The 14,318-nt window shown below is 40.9% G+C and overlaps 1 protein-coding gene across 1 annotated transcript; it reads right to left on the bottom strand.

Moving 5' to 3' along the window:
* Positions 1–430: 430 nt before the first annotated feature.
* On the bottom strand, positions 431–3,984 carry LOC140932300 (uncharacterized). Its single transcript, XM_073381921.1, has 2 exons — positions 2,898–3,984; positions 431–2,777 (listed from the first exon to the last, which is right to left on the bottom strand). The coding sequence occupies exons 1-2, from the start codon at positions 3,982–3,984 to the stop codon at positions 535–537; spliced, it is 3,330 nt and encodes a 1,109-aa protein (XP_073238022.1). The 3' UTR covers positions 431–534.
* Between the last annotated feature and the right edge of the window lie 10,334 nt (positions 3,985–14,318).

Raw genomic sequence — 14,318 nt, 5'->3', positions numbered from 1 at the left:
GACCAGACAGTACGTTACAGCTATCTGCTTCAGCTATTGCTTCCAGTTATTTCAATTACATTCAAGCATTGATAATTGACTGTAATTTCACCCCTCACCTATCTTGTGGATATTTTCGTTATACTAAGCTAAATAACAATTTTTTTACCTTGTAAAGTGATTAAATTCAGATAAGGAAAATTATAAAACTTAGTCTCGCAAGGAAAAACACTCAACTTATTTCTGAAACTGGGTTAATATAGGAAATGGCAAAGCGCTAACACTTCCAGCGACCTCTTAGATTCTCAATTGTGAATCTACACGTATTAAGCCGGCGAATGGTTCAGGATGGCTCAACTTTTCTTCCCATATTTTCTGTTTAGCAAACGTGTACGTAGAGGTCTTCTTTATTAAGGACACCAGCGAAAGTCATGTGAGTGTCTGCTTAATACAAGTTACATTGCATTGCCTACACTGTCTTTTAACGACTTCAGTCTTTAGACTGAAATACTTATTGGTTTCTACATATGATCAGTTAATACCTTTGCAGCTCCTTTATTTATTTTCTCCAAATTCAATAGTAACGTTATCGCCAATGAGTACAAATGGGGCCCAGTACTTCGGGACACAAAACTTGTCCAATTCTCGAAGAAATTTCATGGCCTGGTGAAGAGCAACACTGGCGCTTTCTCCATATCTCAAATGCTTGTAGAAACTTTTCATGAACTCCATTGTGGCCTCGTCATCAATGGCCCAGAGTGACACAAGAACAGAGCGAGCACCAGCACTCAAAAAAGCCCGTGCCATACCAACCACGCCCTCGGACATGACTGCACCTCTACCACTATGACAACAGCTGAGTACAACAAGTCGAGCTCGCAACTTAACAGCCTGCACATCGGACATTGTTAGAATATAGTCCGGCTCTTTAGGAACCTCGGTCGTATACCCAGGATTTGGGGCTAGAGCAATTTCCCCAGTTTCCTTCCTCCCGTGAGCTGCAATGTGAATTAAGGCAACTGAAGTGATTTGTTCGAGCACCGCGCATTTGGTAGCTTCTTTTCCGGTTAGTGGCTTAATCTTTAGTACTTCTCCTATCATCTCTACTTCCTTTCTGGCGTACGGCAGCTGGGCGTAAACGGGCTTACCACTTCTTGAGGTAACTTGTTTCAGACATGGATCTCCAACAAGCAAGGCCCCTCTTTTGTTGTGGTATCCCTCAGGGGAGTCTGTGATGAGCGTCAATACTGTTAGCGAAGGAACGGTTCGGATCCTGATCGATTCGCTTAATGCCGCCCACGGGACTAAGCACAAAGGCCCATCAGGAACTATGACTATTTCGTCACCCAAAAGCAAATCTTCGATGGGACCAATAAAAGTATCATATAATGGCTGTAAACAATCGATGGTGCCGTCCGATGGCTTTGCTGTTCCTTCTCCGTCACCTCGTCTAGAAAGCAAGTCGTCGTTTAGCTCATCCAGTGAGCGATTCTCGCACCTAACACCGACGCCGGCACCAATTAGTTTTAACGCTTTTTCTATCAAGATAAGAATATGGTCTTTGCACGCACTTTGAGTCTCCAACCTCACTTGTTTGAAAGCTCTCTTGTCTCCCTTTCCCAGGATCCAAAAATTGATAGTGTCTTTTTGTAGCGCCTGAAAAACTGTCTGTGAAGATGTCTTTCTTGTTATGAAAAAAATTGTTTCTTTACATTCCAGTGTGACTGGCGTAGATACTCTAGTACCATAAAGAATTTTGAGGTTATCCATCAAAGCCTGAGCACGGCCTTGCTCGGCGACCTCTAAGGCTTCGTCCGTATTTTGGAGCTTTATCAACACCCGCCACAAAGAAGTATAAGCATTTCGATACTGATCCCGAAAAAAAAGTTTGCAAACGTCTTCGGAAACTGAATTTTTCCTAACGGTATCATAGTTACTTACGCTAGATCGAAAATAATTTAGAGCCTCGTGTAAAGAACCCAGGGACTCAAAATCAAGACCTAAATAAAAGCACGACTTTGCTTCTCCCGGTTTGTCACCCACTTCCTTTGCAATACTTAAGTCTTGTTTGTGGTAGACTATGGCTCGTTGAAAGTCGCGAAGCGATTGATAATTATTGCCGAGATTTCCATAGGCATGTCCTTCTCCGACCTTATCGCCTACCTCTTTGGCAATGCTAACATGCTTGGTGTGGTGCTCTATGGATTGCTGCACATCACCAAGTGATTGGTATATGTTTCCAAGATTACCATTGGCAGATCCTTCTCCTGCCCTGTCGCCTATTTCCTTGGCAATAATTAATTCTTTTGTGTGATACGCGAAAGCTTTTTCCAAGTCACCAAGTAAATGTAATGTATTACCAAGATTGCAGTAGGCATGTCCCTCTCCAGCCCTGTCGCCTACTTTCTTAGCAATGGCTAGACGCTTCTTATAATACTCTTCAGCTCGTTTGAAGTCACCAAGTTCAAAGAGCGCGCTTCCCAGACCCCCGTATGCAAGTCCTTCAAGGGACTTGTCGCCCACTTCCTTGGCAATGCTCAAAGATTGCTTATGGTATCCGATGGCTCGTTGAAACTCACCGAGTGACTGATAAGCGCTTCCAAGATTGCTGTACGCACGCCCTTCTCCGGCTATGTCACTCACTTCCAGTGCAATGGTAAGATGCTTCATGTGGTGATCTATAGCTAGTTTGAATTCACCCAGTGCTCTGTAAGTTAAACCGATATTTCCCTGGGCAATTCCTTTTCCAAGTTTGTCACCTATTTCGTTGACAATTTTAATATGTTTCTTGTGATATACTATGGCTGTTTCGTATTCACCAGGTGAGTGGTAAGCGACACCTAGATTGCCATAAGCGCCCCCTTCTCCTGCCTTATTCTTTAATTCTCTGCAGATGCTGAGATCTTCCTTATGGCAACGTAAGGCACTTTGGAAGTCCCCAAGAGAGTGGTAAGCGCTGCCGAGATTACCATACGCACATCCTTCACCTATTCTGTCATTCACCTCCTTAGAAATGCAGAGTTGCTTCTTGTGGTATTCTAGACCCTTCCTAAAGTTGCCGAGCGACTGATAAGCGTTTCCTAAGTTGCCGTAGGCACTTCCTTCTCCGTCTTTGGTACCTACCTCTTTGCAGATTCTCAGCTCTTCCTCATGATACTCAATGGCTCGTTGTACGTCACCAAGTGATCGATAAGCCCTCCCGAGATTGCAGCAGGCAGAGGCTTCACCGATTTTGTCGCCTAATTCCTTGGCAATGATGAGGTGGTTCTTGTGGTGTTCTATGGCTCGTTGAAATTCACCTAGTGAACTGTAAGTGACGCCGACATTGTTATGAGCTTGCCCCTCCCCATGCCGGTCACGCACTTCCTTAGCAATAGCGAGATGTTTTTCAAGGTGATCTATGGCTCGGTGGAAGTCTCCAAGTGAGTCAAATGTGTTACCGAGATTGCCATGGGCCCGACCTTCTCCGGCTCTGTCACCCAATTTCTTGGAACTACTCAGGTACTGCTCATGGCACTCTATCGCACGTTTAAAGTCACCAAGTGATCGATAAGCATTGCCTAAATTGCAATAGGCACAACCTTCTGCGATCCGGTCTTTCGTCTTTTTAGCAATGGCGAGAGCTCTTGTGTGACACTCTGTTGCTCGTTGGAAGTCAAGAAGTGATTTATAGGCATTGCCCAGATTGCCATAAGCTTGTCCTTCTTCAGAAAGGTCACCAACTTCTTTAGCAATGCAGAGATGCTTCTTACCGTACTCTAAGGCTTGTTGGAAGTCACCGACTGAGTCAAAAGCGTCACTGAGATAACCACAGGCCCGTGCTTCTCCAGCCTTGTCGCCCACATCCTTCGCAAAGGCCAGCTGTTTTTTGTGATACTCAATAGTTTGTTGCAAGTCACAGGCGTTATCCACACCGCCACAGAAAACGTCGTTATTGGCCATATCGCCCATTGCTTTGACAGTTCCAAAGTAACTCGCTATATACTGCAGGACATTAAACACCATTTGTGCCATCTGAATGATATAGTCCTGCAAAAGTCATAAGTACATGCTAAACAAGTCAATACTTTGTACCCTCTCAACCTGCCAAAAGCATCCACTAGAGCACATCCTCTCCACAAATGAAGAAATATAAGATAAAGACAAATAGATATTTTCCTGTTATTCCAGACTTAAGAAGTGTTTTATGAAATAGAACAAATATAAATTTTTATTCATCTTCTATGTTCAGTTAGTTATTAAATCTGAACCTGGTGGGAAATAATGGCTTCATTTTTTCTTTTTCAAGGAAAATTTCTTCGTCGGCAATAATGCACTTCCCGGATAGTGTCATGAGACTGGGGAATGTACTTCTGATAGGATAATATGAAGTTGTCTTTAGCCTGGTGTTAACATTCGCTCTTAGTATTATGGATATACCGGTTTAAAGCGTTTTTTAATCTAATTATGATTACTGCAAAAATGTTATGGAAGAAGTTATTGTACGGTAAACTTGACTGATTATCCTGCTCTTGTTTCCTAGAGAATTTCGCGCCACTGAAAGTTGGTTTTACGGACCACTTTGCCATGAGAGGGAATGTTTTGTGTTATTTTTTTTCTCGTATAGCGCACAATTTTGCGGACTGTCAAGTGAAAGCTGGTTTTACGGTTTTGAGATTGTTATAGCCTTGAAAGATCATGTAGATCAATCACTACCTAACCAGCAGCAGGAAGTTACGTCGTGTTCTATCGGAATCAATCATTTGAAACGAATTCGATTTGGTTGATTTGTTGGAGGTCCCAGTATTAGAGATCCCCATCGAAACCAGCCAAAGATATTAGCTTAAATTTCGGGAGTGCTTTATAGCTTGTCGTTTCACTAAACAAAAAAGGAAATGATGGCGAAATGATTTTCCTGGGTTTCTCCTTGGTCCTTTTGCAAGCGATCTATATACATGTTTATCAAGGTGACAAGGGTTTCTCAGCTCGATTTCAGAATCCAACCACTTCAAGCGCGCGATGAGAAACTATAGATTCACTTCTTCGTGTTTCAGCTATAGTTGTTCACACTACACTGACCGGATATCTCTTCGTGTCGACAGGAAAAGCTATCCGATGTTGTGTGAACGTAACTTTCGATTCGGTTCTCAATTACACACACTCAATTATTGCTCACTATAGATTTGAAAAAACAAGAAATGTTTGACTGCTAACCTTATCAAGACGATTCATCGAAACGTTCATTGACTCTTATTAAACTACGCCGATATAAACTACACTAACTTTAAACAATGAAATCAGTTGGGATATTTAGTAGAAGAATAAACTTTACCAATGGCACAATGTTCGCCAAAATTCCATTTTAGATTCACAGCAGCATTCAAATTGCCGGGGCAATAACTGAAAAGTCAATACAGTCTAACCTCTCCTTACGGACACTTCTATAATACAGACACCTCTCTATTACGGACAGTTTGTTTGGTCCCAGAAATGCCAAAAATCATACATTCTCTACCTCTATAATACCGACACCTCTGTAAAGCGGACAATTGGTTTTATCCCTTTGGTGTCTGTTTTAAAGAGGTTTGACTGTACAGTTGAACCTCTCCTGATGAACACCTCTCCGCTATTACGGAAAGCTCACTTGGCCCAAAAAACGTCAAACTTCATTCCCAATCCTACCTTCATGATTCAAACACCTCTGTTATTAAGTTTTACACTTGGCTCGGTCCTTTTGGTGTCCGTTTTCTCTGTTCTTTTTAGTAAGGAGGTATGACTGTATTTTTCCGCTACCAGATGAACCAATTTCTCCAAATGTTTTATACCAAATTGGAACATCATATACAGCCAAATTTAGAAATGAAGCTCTCTGGAACTCGAAAGCGAAATACTCATTGACCTTGGAAACAAAGCAGCCAAATTAGACAGTGATCACGTAAGACTCGAAAACGAAGCAACCGAGTCTAGAGAAGAAATTGAATTATATTTTATTTATTAGGTATGATTTGACTGCGGGCTCCTCTTGCCCGATTTCATATCGTGGGGGACTGGGTATGTTTCCGTGTATCATGGTCGACAAGGAGCCAATAACATATTTACGGAAAATGATTTAAAACAGAAGGTTAAAAAGGAGTAGTACCTATTTCTTTTGTTACAAAAAGTTGCTTAAGAACACTATTTCTAGGTAGACAAACCAGGCAGCTTATAGATTTCGCTTAAACTTCACGAAAATCGAGGCGGCTATTGGCAGGAAAAATTCCCGTGAAAGATTTTGGAAGAACAGTCCCAGTGCGGGGAAATGCGGTTGCAAGAAAATAGGTTATGGTGTAATTTCGTTGCTGTGACAAGTCACAACCCCGATGTCGTCATTGTAGCCCTGATCATGATAAATTTTCATCCTTATCGAATACAGCTTTAGTGGTAATTTTTTCACATCTTTGTTAATGGCGACGTAGTTTATGCTCAAACTTGGGAGGTTTTCTGTGATACGCGATGGGACCCTAATAGACCATTTCCGAGTTCCAGCGGGCCTCTGTTTCAAAATGAGGGTAGGTGCTCAGCCTTTGACATGGAAATCATTGTTCATTCTCGTGCAAATAAAACTCATTTCAAAAGAAAGGTTGTGCACCTAGCCTTATTTTGAAAGTGAGGGTTTTTCGGAACTCGGATGTGGCCTATTATCAGCGTTATATGTGATTGTGTCCAAATTAGCCGCGTGAGGCGTTAATGGGAATAGCAGCGTGATGGGTAATTGACTTTTTCACAACGCGTGACGCGTGATTTTCCTTTGAAATTTCCGTGATTTCCGTCATTTGAAACTAGAAGCGGAGACATTAAGTATATTAGATAGTTATGACACGCACTTTTTTGTCGTTTCTCGACCTCTGATTTCCTCAGATGAAATGATAATAGGATACTTGTTAATGTCGATAATATTTTATTTTATTTTTCAGAGATGCGTTATAGCATTAAAAAAAATCGGCTTGATAGGTACCCCCCTTACCTTGCCGCCCTATTTTACCGTTTATTATTAAATTGACCTCGTTCTCTTTTAAGAACTTAGCCCCTCCAGCCATATTAATCATTAAAGCATACGAATAGGTAATCAAATGGTATACTCGTGAAATTAGGGAATACAGTAGAACCTCGATTTAACGATGGCCCAAGGGACTGACAAAATTTGTTCGCTATAAAGAGGTTTCGTTATATCGAGGTTCTTTTTCATATACAGTGGAACCTCGATATAACGAACCTCTATATGACGAAGTCATTGATACAACGAACGATTTCCTTAGGTGAAAAAATTATATGAAAAAGAACCTCGATGTAACGAAACCTCGTTATAGCGAACAAATTTTGTCAGTCCCTTGGCCCTTTGTTGAATCGAGGTTCCACTGTGACCATAGCCTGTGAACAGGCTACTGTGACCACTGTGATTGACTATTATTGGGGTAAAAAAAATCCTTCGTTATATCGAGGCCTTCGTTATATAGAGCTTCGTTACATAGAGGTTCCACTGTAATTTAATTTTCCGAGCCTTTTTCACTCGTCACCATTTGATATATACAAAACTTTTTTCCGCATATTGCAATAATGCTAGACTGTAAAGCCAGCCTTGGGCTAATAGACTCTAGCCAGGCCGGTAACCAGGAGCCCATGGGCTCATGCTCTAACTCGAACGCACTATTATTACTACATCCTACGAGAATAGGTTTCTTTTTGGCATGACTTTTAGCATCTTTATGCAGAGTCGTTCACGTGGCGTGTTGTTGTTTTAACCACGCGACTGACACGCCACGCGAAGGGTGCCAGTAAAACGCGCGGTCGGGGTCAGGGCCAGGGTCGGGGTCTATCTTTTTTTGAAAAATGCTGAGCCGCGACCCCGACCCCGTCTCCACGTCCGTAATGACACCCCCACGCGAACGACTTCGCAAGCCAGAGAAAGACACCTGCTCGCAGGGTATGATTGCTACCAGCAATTTTGAAATATTCGACACACTCATACTAGCATAATACAAATTCCCTTGAGAACATCACGTGTTCTGAATTGGAAAGTTGGCCAAAGCAAATACAGTCGTTAACATTTGAGGAGGGAGTGAAGTACGATGACTACGATGTATTTAAAGAAAAATTGATTCAGTTTACTTCAGTCTGGATATCTTAGGTTGCTAAGTCAACATAGAAGCTGTTTAGGTAAGTGTTCCTTTGAAGGAAAACAAGTAATCGTTCCTCGCGCAAAACAAAGGAAATCAATCAATCAAGTATGCGCTATTGATAAATTATCAGCATGATGGTTATGTTGAAAATATATTCTTCACGTTCGTGCTCATTACTTTATATGGAATTTGGAAAGTAGTTCTTCCACTGTAGTTTTGCGTTGGTAATGTCCGCCTTCCAAAATCGTTCAAAGGCAAGCTTACGAGTGTCGTTGATAGACTGGACCTTGCGAAGCCACGCCACTAAGGCGATTAGTCAAGGGGACGGTCAAAGTAATAGGTTTATAACAGCTCAGCACGTGCATGACGCTTTTTGGCAAATTTCTTCACCATCCTTGCGCACAACTTGGACGTGAAATGGCCAAATTTTATGTTAATTGAGAACGGGAACGGCAAGGCAGCAAATTCTACCATTTTTGTGAGAACTCAAGCGCGCTCACCTCCAAAAGCAATTATACATTCAGGATTTGTATTCCTGAATAGCCTTCATTTTTTCTCGGCATGCAGTTTCTTGGTGTTGCAGCGGAAACCATTGTTGGTTGGCTTGTGTGTTGTGCCGCAGGTATTGTTCAGTGTCTTCTCAATCTTTTGTTATAAGCCATTTGGCGATAGCAACGGTCCGCAACAGCGAGAAACAATTTAGATATTTTATTGGTGTTTCATTACCTTTTTCTGCCGAATGTCTCGCTCATTTCTCTTTAAAGGCTGTGTCTTCACTAGATTCTTAGTTGCAATTGCGTGGTAGTGCAGCCTTGTTGGTTTACAAAACACAGACCTTTCACGTACACTAGACCTATTCTTCAGCAGCTCCTTGTATAAGCGCGTTATGCTAATTTTCCTCATTTGTTCTCTTCATATGACTTTATTCCCAAGTGAGTGTGCATTATATGTAAGATGGCTGAACATTGGCCAAGTTGATCAGGTTAATAAAAATGCAACAATGAACGAGGAAAACAAAACTAACCATCTTGAGCCAACAAGCTTGCTGGTCAATAAAGGATTTATTATAATGGCCGAAAAGAGAACTTTTTTTGTGGGGCCAACTCGGAAAATCCTGAGCAGGCCAGATGGGATTATCTTGCCCGCTCAGATACATAATAAAGTAACTTACGCTAGTAGTTTGTACATTGCAGTTTGAATGCGTGGCACGTTGTTGCTATGTCGCTATCAGTTAAATCCAGATTTCCTATTTTCATTGTCGTTTTTTTTTAATTTTCGTCACTCGCATTTTCCTGTGTAAGTGTGGGGGTACAGATTTTGTAGGAATAGACCAACAGGACTTGACAGTTTAACTTGGTCTAATCTTCTTCTGTATAACAGTGACGAGCTTGACCAGAACTAAAACTGAATATATCCTAGCTTACATAGTGCTTCTATCTATGCTGAAAAGACCAATTTAATTAAGTTTAAGCAAGAGCGGTAGCATTCATGTGCGAAAAATAGGTGTTTAGGAGTGTTTATAAGGAGTGTTTATATAGAATCAAAGAAACCGTAAATGAACTATTTCCAGCTACTACTGTGAAAATTTTGCATTGAAATCGCTAGTCAGAAAGGTGAAATTTTTCCGAGATTTATCGAAACAGATTTTAGTTTTAAGTTAGTAAAGTGAGTAAAATTCGCTTAAAACTGGTTCAACTTGGAACAGAGAAATTAAAAGGTGTCAAGGCGCGTAGCTCAACCTAAGTTTTAATGAGTTGGAGAAAACTGATTATTATGCGAACTTCGAAGTAGAAGTGTGAACGAACGTACCACTTGAACAAACGAAGCTCGTAACCAAAATTACTTATTATTTCGATATCGCAGCTGCAAACACCTTTCCAGGAAGGGAATTTGGTTTCTAATAACACTTACGTTCGTATCATGAAGACAGTCTGTGAAGATAGTTTTAAGGAGGTCTCAGAGGTGTTATAAAACCTTGATTGAAGACTAAATTGCCAAACTCTAACTAAGGACCAAATTTTCTCGATACTAAGAACTACTTTTTTAATTAACCTTTTCTTTAATTCATTTAAAGACTTGAAGTTGCACCGGCACTAGCTTCTCGACGACCGGAAATACGTCTGCTGTTCGCAGGCCATTCGAAGTGGTCCTTAATGCGACTATAGCTCTACCCAACAACCCGACGTCATGTTTCTGTTCTCGTTTTGAAAGCGAGATGAAGTAATAAAATAAAATGAAGGAGAGTTGTGAAAGTTGAAACAGAAACTGAACAGAAAATGTGCGACTACATAAGCCGTAAGTTTTATTATGTGCTTTGCCTTTCAGAACCGTACTTTTTTGTTATCTGTTTTTCTTCGTGCAGCCATGAGTTAACTTATGGTGAATAATTCAGTAAGTCGTGGTAAAAAGATATGTAGCGTTAGCCAGCAGTCTCTTGGGCTACACTCCTCTTGCGGAATCAGCCTGGGTTGGTTGGGTGAGTATCCCAGGAAAATCGACATCCCTCCCCCCCCCCCCCCCCCCCCCCAATGGAAGGCACAATATTTTTATCCCTTATTCCACCTTGATTTCCAAAACTTGTTGATGAGCCCCCCCTCTCCTCAGTATTTCCAAGTTCAAAGAGACCTCACCCCCCACACCCATTCAGATTGTTAGATGCCATATTTTTCATTGCAGAAGAAGATTGTTTTAGATGACCCTTTTATTAAATAACTCTAAAATTAATTTCTTTGTGACTTTTGTGTTTGTTGTGAAAGTTTTTTTTTTTTTCATTTTTTAATTGCCTTACGCATTTTACAAACCAGCTGATGTTTGAGAGAACTTCTCTTGTTTTCTAAACCAAGCAAAATATACAGCACGATATACATTACAATCGACTCAAGAGGTAATATTTAATCTGTACCCCCATGTATTAGAGGTAATAAATATACAGATGCAATGACTACATTTTAATTCAGTCGTATACCCATTGCAACTTACTAGTCAAGAACTTAAATAAAAACATTCAATTTAAACTAGTAATTGCCTGAACATACTTCGTGATCCTTTTGTTTTTCTTTGCCAAGTTGACATTTTAGCATGTCCACATGAATTAAGACGTTTCCTGCGCATTTTATTAATAAGCTATCCTTATGGTGTGGTGACGTCATTACTGGTACTTGCGTGAACATGTTTAGCATAAATTAAGCAGGTTTCCCGCGCATTTTAGTTATGAGCCACAAATTGGCTGGTACTTAGCTGGTACTTTTCGAGGCCAAAAATGCTGGGACAACACTACTGTTATTGGCCTTTTAACAGCTATATTCTTTGATTGGTTAGAGAACGAGCCGATGAATTCAAAATGCGGGTGATCTTTAAAATTGACAAGGTTGCAATAGATACAGTGCAATCAGTTGAATGAGGCCCGTCTATCGGTATGTGTCGAGAAAAAATGCGTTTACAATATATCAGTCCAAGAGCCATAATAGGACAGAGGGTCTCAATGGGGTTAACCGATAGGCGTAAAACGGCCAAAAATTTAGCCGATAGCCGTAAAAATTAAAAAATTTTAACCGTTAGCCGTAAATAGCGTAAAAAAGAGTTAACCGTAAAAGTGTTCCCTAGATTTGCTACTTTTAAGGAAGGTACTAAACTCATTTTTATTTCCCGGCTAGTGTGACTCCGTACGCACATTAGGCGAAGCGCCTTTTAGGTGTTAACCAAGACCTAGGCTCCATTTCCGGCGCTTTCTTGGGGAACTAATTTTTTCCACAGCGAAAGTGTGGCTTCTTGCTGGGGATTAATATTTGCATTTATCAGGAAGCCGTGCCCTCGAAACACTAGTGAAACAACACGCAGAGATGTCACTGTTTGTAAAACACGTTGCCGATAAACAACATTTCCCTGTCTTTCTCGGACGCTACGGTAGACATTGCCATGCCTAGTCCCTGTTCGGCGTCTTCCCACGCAATCTCGGTAAAGGCATTTCAGTGGCGAACTCGCTCGGACCACGTGACCAGAAAGGCATCAGCCGCGCGGAATAATGCGGCCTACTGACAAGGCAACGGCAGACAGTCGTTCCCTACAGTCCTTCGCTATCATTAAAAACACTGGACACGGAAATTTTGTTATTGGCCGATTTCACACTAGTCCTAGAAATGGATCATCCGTTTGAGACTAGACTGTGTACAGTCACGCCCTCCTCACAGACATCCCTTCTCCGATTTTTTTCTGAGGGGAGGGGTGGCTGTACACAGGCTATCTGGAACGGATAATCCTGTCTTCAAAAGTCAGGCGGATTGTTCATTCTAAATTAAAACTATCCTATTGCCAAATTAAGACGTATCACCTATCTGACGCGAATCATCAAACGGATAACTCGTCTCACACGAATAATCCTTCTCTAGTGTGAAAACGGCCATTTCTGTTATAATGAATGTCGCGCCCCGGCCTTGAGTTGGGCGTTCGCGTGTCTGCTTTTGCTTTTTCACAACGATTATTTTTAAATTGACTATTGACATTTCTATGTGTAAAATAATATCAGAAGTGCAATACTTTATAAAAAGTGTGATCTATCAAATGTTAAAATTTTTCAAAAGAATAGCTTATTTCATCCCGAGATGATCCGAAGACCTTTATTTTGATTTAAAGACACAAAAAATACAGGTTAATTAATATTTAACTTTTTGAAACAAAAGAAGTTAATTTTTAACTTTTTCGTTAACCGTAATTGAAAAAAATTAACCGATAGCCGTAAAAGAGCCAAAATTTTAGCCGATAACTGTAAAAGCCACCACCCCATTGAGACCCTCAGGACAGAGAGGGACACTCAGGGCGTTGGCCGGGATATCTTAATTCCAAAAAAGTTATTTTTAGAACTATGCGGACCACGCGGAAACAGTTTCCGGTAAACTGGTTGAGTTCCGGAAGACTCGCTTGCACGATTTCAGCGCGCCAAAGCGAGGCGGCGTCAACAACAAAAAAAAAGTGGTGGCACAAGTGGAGGGACTATGTGGAGTTGATAAATTGGCCTTCTTCAACAACGAACCTACCATAGAAACCGCTTAAAACTTCTACACAAAAGGTTCCTTTACAAGCAACGGTAGAAATCGGTTAAAGCGACCGCGTGACCATCGTTTTTGTTTGAACAGCTGGAAAGAGGACAAGTAGCATTGCGGCCCGCATGGTTGAAGACAAAATGCGCGGGTCCTACAAAGACGACCATACAAGCAACCATGTGGACGTATTTTCTATTGAAAGAGGAAGGAAAAGAACGTATAAAGGTTTCCAGTATTTTTGTCACGGACATGACCGGGAATCTTGTGGAACACACCTTTTCCTGCTTGACTGATATTTTGTTCGCACTTCACATTGGACAATTAGCAATTCTTTATTGAACACCAGGTTAATAGAAGGGGAGGTTAATGTTCCTAAATCAGTAAAGAAACCAAAAAGCTCAATAGGCCATTTTACAGTTGTGGGCTTGGTGCCCTAGCCTTTGAGAGAACGTGAGGCTGAGGTTGACCTTGTTTTGATACAAACCTCATTCCTTCTATAATGTAAATTTTGCTTGAAAAATACTAGTCAGCATAAGAGAGACATGATTTACAAATTAAAGCAGGAAGGGCTGTATCAAAACAAGGTCAACGCCAGCCTCGTTTTCACCTGCAACTGTAAAATGGGCTATTTGATTGACGGATCAAATCATGCGTGTAAATCGGTAAACAATAGGTTTGATCATTACATTTTCAAACGTTTCAAATCAAATCGGAAACAATAGCCTAATGGGTGATATGGAATCGCCAAAAGTTTAAATTGTACTTTCAAGCTTTCAAGAAAAGTAGAGCTTTGTTTTCATCTGTCAACTCCCCAAGTTAGAGGAAAAAGGTTTTTTTGCGCAGCTAATTTGTGCTGTTCTTTGTAAGTGCAGACAATGGTGGCCCGGTTGCTTGAGGTAAGGAGCCGTTTCTCTGTAGTTTTCCCTGTCCTGTGTAATTGAAATTTCGAGCTTTCGTTAAGATTTGCTTTCATTTTTTTTTTCTCATAAGTCAGTTGAATTTGATTTCGGGGGAAAATTTGTCTTAAAAGGAAATGTTGAGTTCACACACCCCTTCTACTCGATTAAACTGTAATTGTCAACATTCCATCGAGCAAAAAATATTGAAACTTTGAAGTCTTTTCATACCTTCAAAAGAGTGGACCCTAGGATTTTGCGGAATACTGAAA

This window comes from Porites lutea, chromosome 3 (assembly GCF_958299795.1).
Source record: "Porites lutea chromosome 3, jaPorLute2.1, whole genome shotgun sequence".
In the NCBI taxonomy this organism is placed as follows: Eukaryota; Metazoa; Cnidaria; class Anthozoa; order Scleractinia; family Poritidae; genus Porites; species Porites lutea.
This window is presented reverse-complemented; position numbering and strand designations above follow the sequence as displayed.